Source organism: Aegilops tauschii, chromosome 3 (genome assembly GCF_002575655.3).
Source record: "Aegilops tauschii subsp. strangulata cultivar AL8/78 chromosome 3, Aet v6.0, whole genome shotgun sequence".
Taxonomy (NCBI): domain Eukaryota; kingdom Viridiplantae; phylum Streptophyta; class Magnoliopsida; order Poales; family Poaceae; genus Aegilops; species Aegilops tauschii.
Genome location: NC_053037.3, coordinates 496607372 through 496616132, shown reverse-complemented (window position 1 = coordinate 496616132; position 8761 = coordinate 496607372). Strand labels below are relative to the sequence as shown.

The following is an 8761-nucleotide window of genomic DNA, read 5'->3' as shown; positions in this document are numbered from 1 at the left end:
AGGGTGACGTCAGCATTGAGCAAAGTCAAATATGACTATGGGGCCCAGGTCAACGCTGAGGTGGCGGGGTCAAAGCATTAGCTTAATTTAAAGCAGGGAATAACCCTGTGGTTAATTATGAGGTGGGGCCCGGCTGTCTGTGACTCTTGGGTTTGATTAAGAGGTGGTTAACGCCTAATTAACCTGGCCACGTCAGCACGGCCGGGGTTAGTCCGCCGGCGACCATCCAGCGCGGCGGAGGCACGCCGGAGTTCCTCGGGACGGCGCTACAGGCGTCGGCTCGACGCACTAGAAGTACCAGAGGGATGCCCATCCTCGTGCGCATCCAGGGATCACGCGGGAAGCTGCGGAGTGGCCGGAGACGATGGCTACGGCAACCATGGTGGTGGCCGGAGCTCGGCTAGATGCAGGCGCGGGGCTGCAGGGTACAGCGAGGCCAGCTAAGGGGATCTGCGGCCTCCTGGTACATCTAGGAGCTCGCTAGGCTCGTCGGCTTGAGCGGAGCGGCACGGCAGCGCCATGCCCGGCGTCCATGGCGGACGGCGGTGCTCGGTACGGTGGCTAGCACGGCTACGGCGGGGGGGGAAGACTACGGGGAAAGAGGGAAAACGTAGTAGAGCTCACAGCGGTCTCGTAGGCGGTCTCAGTCAGCTCGGGGAGGCACTGGAATCGGTGGGGCAGCGGTGGCGCTCTCCGGCGCCCGAGGTTGAAGACGAGTGCGAAGGGGGCTTCACACGGCGTCCGGCGATGCGTGGCTGATGGAGACGATGCAGGAAGACGGCGCGGAGCTCGTGGGCATGACGGAGGGGCGAGGCGGTGACTGTGGCCGCGGTGGTGCTAGTCGGCGGCGGCAGGAGCGTTCGGTGGGGGGGGACGGCGAGGGAGAGAGCCAGGGGAAAGGGAGAAGGTCGGGAGAGAGTGAGAGAGTTCTAGGGGCGCGTGGCGACGTCCTGGCGTCGAAGTAGCAGCGGAAGCAGGAGGTGGCTCGGCGCGTGGGCGCGCGCGGCGAGCACACGCTCGGCGTCCTTCTGGCGCGGTGGAGACGACGACTGGCGTCGGCCAGCTGGGTTGGGCCGCACAGTGTTGGGCTATCTGGTGGGCTGGCAGGTGGGCTGTGCCAGGTAGGTGGCCAGGTACTTCTCTCTCTCTCTCTTTCCTAATTTAGTTCCTGTTTTCTATTGTTCTGTAGTCTTTAGGGCTTTATTAAAAATACTTAGACCGATCCAAAAATCATCAAACTGCTCAATGCCACTTTTGGAATATAACCAACAGCAAACATTTTAGTTCATGATTATTTGAGCATTAAAATATTTAATAGCATTTAAATGCCCAAATGCAAATACTATATGATTTAATTCAGAGCCCAAATATGTCATGGAAAAATGTGCAACACGTCTGGTTATTGCTTCTAGCATTTCCCAGAAATGATGAACATTTTTGAAAGCCATTTGGAGTCACTGAGAATATTTTAGTTGAACCTAGTGAATTCCTTTAATGCTAGGGTTTAGGCAATCCCCATTTCAAATTCATTTGAAACTTAAACATGATGCACACATGACTAGCTAGCCTAGAGCAAACCAGAACTAGGGATGTGACAACGATAAAGTTTTGAAGAAGTTCAAAATGGATCAGTCAAAGAAAGGGTTGTTGCCTGTGTTACAAGGTGTGAAGTTGAGTCAGACTCAATGCCCGACCACTGCAGAAGATAGAGAGAAAATGAAAGTCATTTCCTATGCCTCAGCCATAGGTTCTATCATGTATGAAATGTTGTGTACCAGACCTGATGTGTGTCTTGCTATAAGTTTAGCAGGGAGGTATCAAAATAATCCAGGAGTGGATCACTGGACAGCGGTCAAGAACATCCTGAAATACCTGAAAAGGACTAAGGATATGTTTCTCGTTTATGGAGGTGACAAAGAGCTTGTCGTAAATGGTTACGTTGATGCAAGCTTTGACACTGACCCGGATGACTCTAAGTCACAAACCGAATACGTATTTATATTGAATGGTGGAACTGTCCGTTGGTGCAGTTCCAAGCAGAGCGTCGTGGCGGGATCTACAAGTGAAGCGGAGTACATAGCTGCTTCGGAAGCAGCAAATGAAGGAGTTCATATCCGATCTAGGTGTAATACCTAGTGCATCGGGTCCAATGAAAATCTTTTGTGATAATACTGGAGCAATTGCCTTGGCGAAGGAATCCAGATTTCACAAGAGGACCAAACACATTAAGAGACGCTTCAACTCTATCCGCGATCAAGTCAAGGAGGGAGACATAGAGATTTGCAAAATACATACGGATCTGAATGTTGCAGACCCGTTGACTAAGCCTCTTCCACGAGCAAAACATGATCAACACCAAGACTCCATGGGTGTTAGAATCATTACTATGTAATCTAGATTATTGACTCTAGTGCAAGTGGGAGACTAAAGGAAATATGCCCTAGAGGCAATAATAAAGTTGTTATTTATATTTCCTTATATCATGATAAATGTTTATTATTCATGCTAGAATTGTATTAACCGGAAACTTAGTACATGTGTGAATACATAGACAAAACAGAGTGTCACTAGTATGCCTCTACTTGACTAGCTCGTTAATCAAAGATGGTTAAGTTTCCTGACCATAGACATGTGTTGTCATTTGAAGAACGGGATCACATCATTAGACAATGATGTGATGGACAAGACCCATCCGTTAGCTTAGCATAATGATCGTTAAGTTTTATTGCTATTGCTTTCTTCATGACTTATACATATTCCTCTGACTATGAGATTATGCAACTTTCGAATACCGGAGGAACACCTTGTGTGCTATCAAACGTCACATTGTAACTGGGTGATTATAAAGATGCTCTACAGGTGTCTCCGAAGGTGTTTGTTGGGTTGGCATAGATCAAGATTAGGATTTGTCACTCCGAGTATCGGAGAGGTATCTCTGTGCCCTCTCGGTAATGCACATCACTATAAGCCTTGCAAGCAATGTGACTAATGAGTTACTTGCGGGATGATGCATTACGGAACGAGTAAAGAGACTTGTCGGTAACGAGATTGAACTAGGTATGATGATACCGACGATTGAATCTCGGGCAAGTAACATATCGATGACAAAGGGAATAACATATGTTGTTATTGTGGTTTGACCGATAAAGATCTTCGTAGAATATGTAGAAACCAATATGAGCATCGAGGTTCCGCTATTGGTTATTGATCATAGATGTGTCTCGGTCATGTCTACATAGTTCTCGAACCTGTAGGGTCCGCACGCTTAACGTTCGATGACGGTTTGTATTATGAGTTATGTGTTTTGGTGACCTAATTTTGTTCGGAGTCCCGGATGAGATCACGGACATGACGAGGAGTCTCGAAATAGTCGAGAGGTAAAGATTGATATATTGGAAGGTGGTATTCGGACATCGGAATGGTTTCGAGTGGTTCGGGTATTTTACCAGAGTACCGAGGGGTTACCGGGACCCCCCGGGGGAAGTCATGGGCCTCATGGGCCACGGGAGAGAGAGGGGACAGCCCACAAGGGGTGCCCCCCCCCATGGGAGTCCGAATAGGACTAGGGGAGGGGGTGGTGCCCCCCTTTCCCTCTTTCCCTCTCCCTTTCCCAATCCTTCCTTTTCCCCTCCAATGAAGAAAGGAAAAAAGGGGCGAATCCTACTAGGAGTGGAGTCCTAGTAGGACTCCCCCCATGGCGCGCCCCTCTTGGCCGGCCGCCTCCTCCTCCCCTCCTTTATATACGGGGGCAGGGGCACCCCATAGCACATCAGTTGTTCTCTTAGCCGTGTGCGTCGTAGTGCTTAGGCGAAGCCCTGCGAAAATCACATCACCATCACCGTCACCACACCGTCGTGCTGACGGAACTCTCCCTCGACCCTCTGCTGGATCAAGAGTTCGAGGGACGTCATCGAGCTGAACGTGTGCTGAACTCGAAGGTGTCATACGTTCGGTACTAGATCGGTTGGATCGTGAAGACGTTCGACTACATCAACCGCGTTAACCTAACGCTTCCGCTTTCGGTCTACGAGGGTACATGGACACACTCTCCCCCTCTCGTTGCTATGCATCTCCTAGATAGATTTTGCGCGATCGTAGGAATTTTTTTGAAATTGCATGCTACGTTACTCAACATGTTGCGGCTCGCGAAAACAACGGTGATTGTGTGATTCTAGTACCTGAAAGATGGTTGTTTTATCCTTCTCACGATAGCATGCGACATCATTGGTAAGCACAAAGGTTGTCCTGGACCATTACTTGTCTATCTCTAAAAGTACTCGATCACTTCAAGAAGATAATATAGATCAAGGTGCCTTTTGTAGTTCTTAGCCAATTTTTTTTTCATTTGTTATTCATAAGGTTTCTGAAAATCGCATTGGTGTAAGTCGACTTTCATGGAGAAGGAAGGGAGGCGAGGTGGAGCTCCGAGGCCGAGCTGGGAACAAGCCGGCGTCGAACATGATGTGGCAGGTGGAGGCGAGGCGAGGTCTTGACAGGTGCAGGTGTGGGGTGCCTTTAGTTTTTTTATTCCCGCTGGCAGACAATGACCTCGCCAAAGGCGGGGACAACGCAACACCATAGCCGGAGTTGACACATGGAGGTGAGTCACTGGAGGAGGAGGAAGAAGAGGAGAAGCCGGAGGAGGAAGGGTGCCCGGCCGTTGGATTTCATACAAACGGCTGGAGAAAATCGACTTGCATGATTTTTTCAAGACGACTTGCATATAGTTGTGCCTTTTATTTTGGACCCTGATAATGATATGAATACATGGCAATTCCGAATATTTTTATGGCAAGTTTAGTGACACGAGGATAGCAACTTTAGTTGTCAAGCATGGCAATTTTCGTGCTTCAGTTTATTTTTGAGTTAGTGTTTCTCTTTTTCGATGGCAACTATAGTAGTAAAAATATCATTTGGGTTTATTTTTCATTTCAAGAATTATATTGTACACGTTTCATTAAGGGAGAAGGGAACGATCAAAGAATCCGAGACGATAGATTTGCAACTGTCGGTATGCATGGCAAATTAGCTGCTAGCTCTTGTTTTTCATAAGGCAACGACCAACTTCTTACACCTAAGTACACCCCAAGGTCTCACGTACACAACAAACAAGCAAAGCACGGACGGACGGACGTACAATTAATGGCCAAAAAGCATTCGCGCGTGATCTAGTCGTCCTCCTCGCCGCTGATGAACTTGCCGGTGCCGGGGTTGATGGCGGCGATGAAGAAGAAGACGACGTTGAAGAGCACGAGCGGCTCGATCTCGCTGATGGGCACCCCGGTCTCGATGTTGAGCTGCGCCAGCGCGCCCTTGCCCGTGATGATCTCCCCGATGATGGAGAAGGCGATCCCCAGCTGCGCCAGCCGCCCCACGAACAGCTCGTTCGACTTGGTGAACCCGAACAGCGGCCCTGCATCGTTTCCGTCCGTCGAGACGATCAGACAGGCCGGCGACGAGCTTGGTCGATGTATAGATCCATGGGAAATGTGTGTGTGCTACGTACCTCCCTCGCTGAGACCGAGGGCGGAGCGGAAGCCTTTGCCGGGGGCGATGACGGCCTTGTCGAGGCCGGTGGTGGGCTGCTCGTCGACGAACCTGCCGCGGTCTCCGAGCGCGCCGATGGCACCGAGGAGGGTAAAGAGGATGAAGAAGAGGAGGAGGGGCTCCGCCTCGTAGATCGGGATGCCGGTCTCAAGGTTCAGCTGGGACAGGATGCCCTTGCCGGTGATGGCCTCTCCCAAGATCGATGCCTGCAGACATCATCAATAGTAAAACAGTTATCATCGGGCTAACCAAAAGGACATCTTGACCGTTCCCTTTTCAAGAAAAGTGTGTTGTTGCTTCACTAGTTGTGCAATGTACACTGCCGTTTAAACATAATTTCGATGCATCATAGCAAATACTACTCCCTCCGTTCCTAAATACAAATCTTTGTTAGAGATTTCAATATAGATTACATATGAATGTGTATAAATATATTTTAAGTGTATATTCACTCATTTTGCTTCGTACGTAGTCTGTATTAGAATTTCTTTTTTTAGAAAAGGAGGAATATCCCCGGCCTCTGCATCTGGACGATGCATACGGCCAATTTATTAATTATTAACACAAGACCTTACAAAGTCGTACAACAGTAAGACCAAAGCCACCATCTTCGCAACCTCTGTCGCTACTTCTATCTAACTGATGAAGGGGCGCTGATGGTCTGGGCCTAATACCAAACAGACCTCGCAGCCAAACCTAACATCTAAGACCTGAGGTCCCAACCAGGACGCCTGCCGGGTATGGGCACCCACCAGTCCGCCGTGCTCCTCAACCAGGACGCCTGCCGGGTATGGGCACCCACCAGTCCGGCGTGCTCCTCAACCAGGACGCCTGCCGGGTATGAGGCCGCCACAGCCACCCGCCACATATCTATCTTCAGAGCTGTACCGTTGCATCGGCCTTGCCCGGTCTCGTTGCCGCCGACGCCACCACGACGCCAGACAGCGTCGACCTCCTGCGCGTGTCCATCACCACACATCTGACGCCAAGCCTCCGCTGCTCCATGCCGCCAAGAGCCGCCGCCAAGAATATGTAGAACGAAACACCGCTCCACCGAACGGGAGGCAGCACACCCCCACCCCTCACCTGCAGACCCTTCCATCCGATCCCAATGTCCTTGGCGTCGCCTTCAGAAAGGTTACGGTGCACGGGGTGCCGCCGACGCCCGATCCGCATCGGATCTTGGGCTTTCACCCGGACATGGGTCGGAGTGGAGAGATGGTGCCCTCAGCAGCGCCCCAAAGGAGGAAAGCGGCGCCAAAAAGCGGCGTCGCCGCTGCTGGCCAGCCAAGGCGGCCAAGGTTTCCCCCGGACACCGATCTGCTCCACCAGAACACGCCGCCGAACCGGGGACTAAAAAGACTTATCTTTAGGAAGCGGAGGGAGTAATTTAATATTGACTCTTCTGAAGTTTAATGAGATCTTCTCTCCTGGCTCTCAGTCCTATTCTAAACCCTCTTGATCAACGCCAACCTCTTCTCAGCCCCATCTAATTCTATAGAGTAGTACTAATGTTTAGACTAAATTTGCGGTACTATTTTGTTTTATGAAAATTTAGTACAAAAACTGAAAATTTTAGAAACAAGTTAAATAATTTACAAAACATATTATAGGTTATATGTATAACTTTCTTTGAACTATTTAACACTTTTGATTTGAAATATACCAGTAGTTTAAACTCTGCACTATTTATAGGTAAATCCGTATATTTATTTATTACTAGTAGTTGCGCCGTTATAGGCACTATCCTAGAAAAACCAACTTGAGCTTTTCCGTTTCTTTTCTTCCTATTAATGAAAATGATATTTTCTGATCTTTTTAAGAAAATGAATAAGCTTTTAACACCATTTCATAGCATGTAGGTAGATTCCCCCCCCCCCCCCCCCCCCCCCCCCCCCCCCCCCCCCCTCGGCCAGTTTCAGTTTGAACCTACCACAGGGACATATGTAGATGCCTTGCATCCTGTGGCAAACCCGATTGCTAGTGACTTAATTTGTTCAGCAGCTACTCTACGTACCCTTGGAACGGCCTAGTGTCTGTTTGTGTGTCTACGCTTGGAATGGTCCGCACATAAAAGACGTCCATGCATGGTTAAGTTACACTGCAGGAGTACTCACGGCGAAGCCAATCATGGCAACACGGCCGACGAAGAGCTCGTTCTCCTTGGTGAAACCGATCCCGCCGGACGTGCCGAAGATACCGTCCTCGGTCTTGGGCTTGGGGGCAACGACCTACACATATAATCATAATCAAGGCCATTCAGCGTCAGATAAACAAGCAGAGGCTAGACCTGCATTGGTGAACAATATATCAGGTAGCTAGGCTCGAACCTTCTTGGCCGGCGCGGCCTTGGTCTTCTTGCCGAACAGGGCCATGGTCCGGACGGAGAGGGACGGCATGTGCTTGTAGTACGCTGCCGCCGACGAGGAGGAGGAGAGCGCGAGCCGCGAGAAGGGCGTGGACGCCGACGACGGCCGGGCCGCCTGCAGCAGGCTCCTGCCGGAGGCCACGCCGTTGACGCCGGACATGAGCATCGACTGTGCCATGGATGCCCGCCTAGACGCTCACTCGTGATGATATCGCTTCGCGCGTCTGTGGCTGTGGCTGTGGGGGTGCTACAGCTTGGGGGACTTTGCTCTGCGGCCGCGCGGCCACATTTTATGAGATCGCACGGCACGGGGGTGGGGGTGTTCCCGGGCGTACGTGTGGCGCTGCGGGGGCGCGCGATTGGCGAGCGGGCGGGGCGAGGATAGGGTGCGCGAAGGGCAGCGGAGAGACCACGTTTCCCCGAATCCCGCCAATGGCCGAGGCGATGCACACTTGCGCAGGGCTCGCAGCTGATACGGTTCGTGCGATCGAACCACGGCCGCACGTCGTGCGTACGGCACGAGGCCACGGGCTGACGGGGCAGAGGCAGTAGGTGGTCGGTACGCTGCTGCACTCGCCTCACTGTCCCACCGGAAAGTGCTCCAGGGCCAGGCTGCAGCGGTGCCACGCGTGTGTGAGGACTGAGGACACTGGTACATTGTAATTTGTAGCGTACCGCGTTGGAGCCTAGCGAAGTGGACTGTGAGTGGCATGGCTGGCGTTTCTGGTATCGGCAGTGCCATCCGTCGCTCGGCTAGTGAACTCTTTTTGTGGAAATTAGCGAAATGAATTTCCAGCCTCCGGATCTTCGGGTGAGGTCCGACGAACTCATCTACTCCACCTCTTC

At 51.1% G+C, this 8761-nt stretch overlaps 1 protein-coding gene across 1 annotated transcript; it reads right to left on the bottom strand.

Moving 5' to 3' along the window:
- Window positions 1-4998: 4998 nt before the first annotated feature.
- LOC109752812 (photosystem II 22 kDa protein 1, chloroplastic) lies at window positions 4999-8550 on the bottom strand. The gene is made up of 4 exons (XM_020311735.4): window positions 7878-8550; window positions 7665-7778; window positions 5507-5753; window positions 4999-5413 (listed from the first exon to the last, which is right to left on the bottom strand). Exons 1-4 carry the CDS (start codon window positions 8091-8093, stop codon window positions 5169-5171), a joined length of 822 nt encoding a protein of 273 aa, XP_020167324.1. The 5' UTR covers window positions 8094-8550; the 3' UTR covers window positions 4999-5168.
- Window positions 8551-8761: the final 211 nt, after the last annotated feature.

What these genes read in the sequence shown, in the direction of transcription:
- LOC109752812 (XM_020311735.4), bottom strand. Translation starts at nt 8,093, where the DNA reads ATGGCACAGTCGATGCTCATGTCCGGCGTCAACGGCGTGGCCTCCGGC. An exon ending in AGGCCGCGCCGGCCAAGAAG is followed by an intron (nt 7,779 to 7,877) that starts GTTCGAGCCTAG and finishes TTATATGTGTAG; the next exon opens with GTCGTTGCCCCCAAGCCCAA. An exon ending in CCTCGGTCTCAGCGAGGGAG is followed by an intron (nt 5,414 to 5,506) that starts GTACGTAGCACA and finishes GAAACGATGCAG; the next exon opens with GGCCGCTGTTCGGGTTCACC.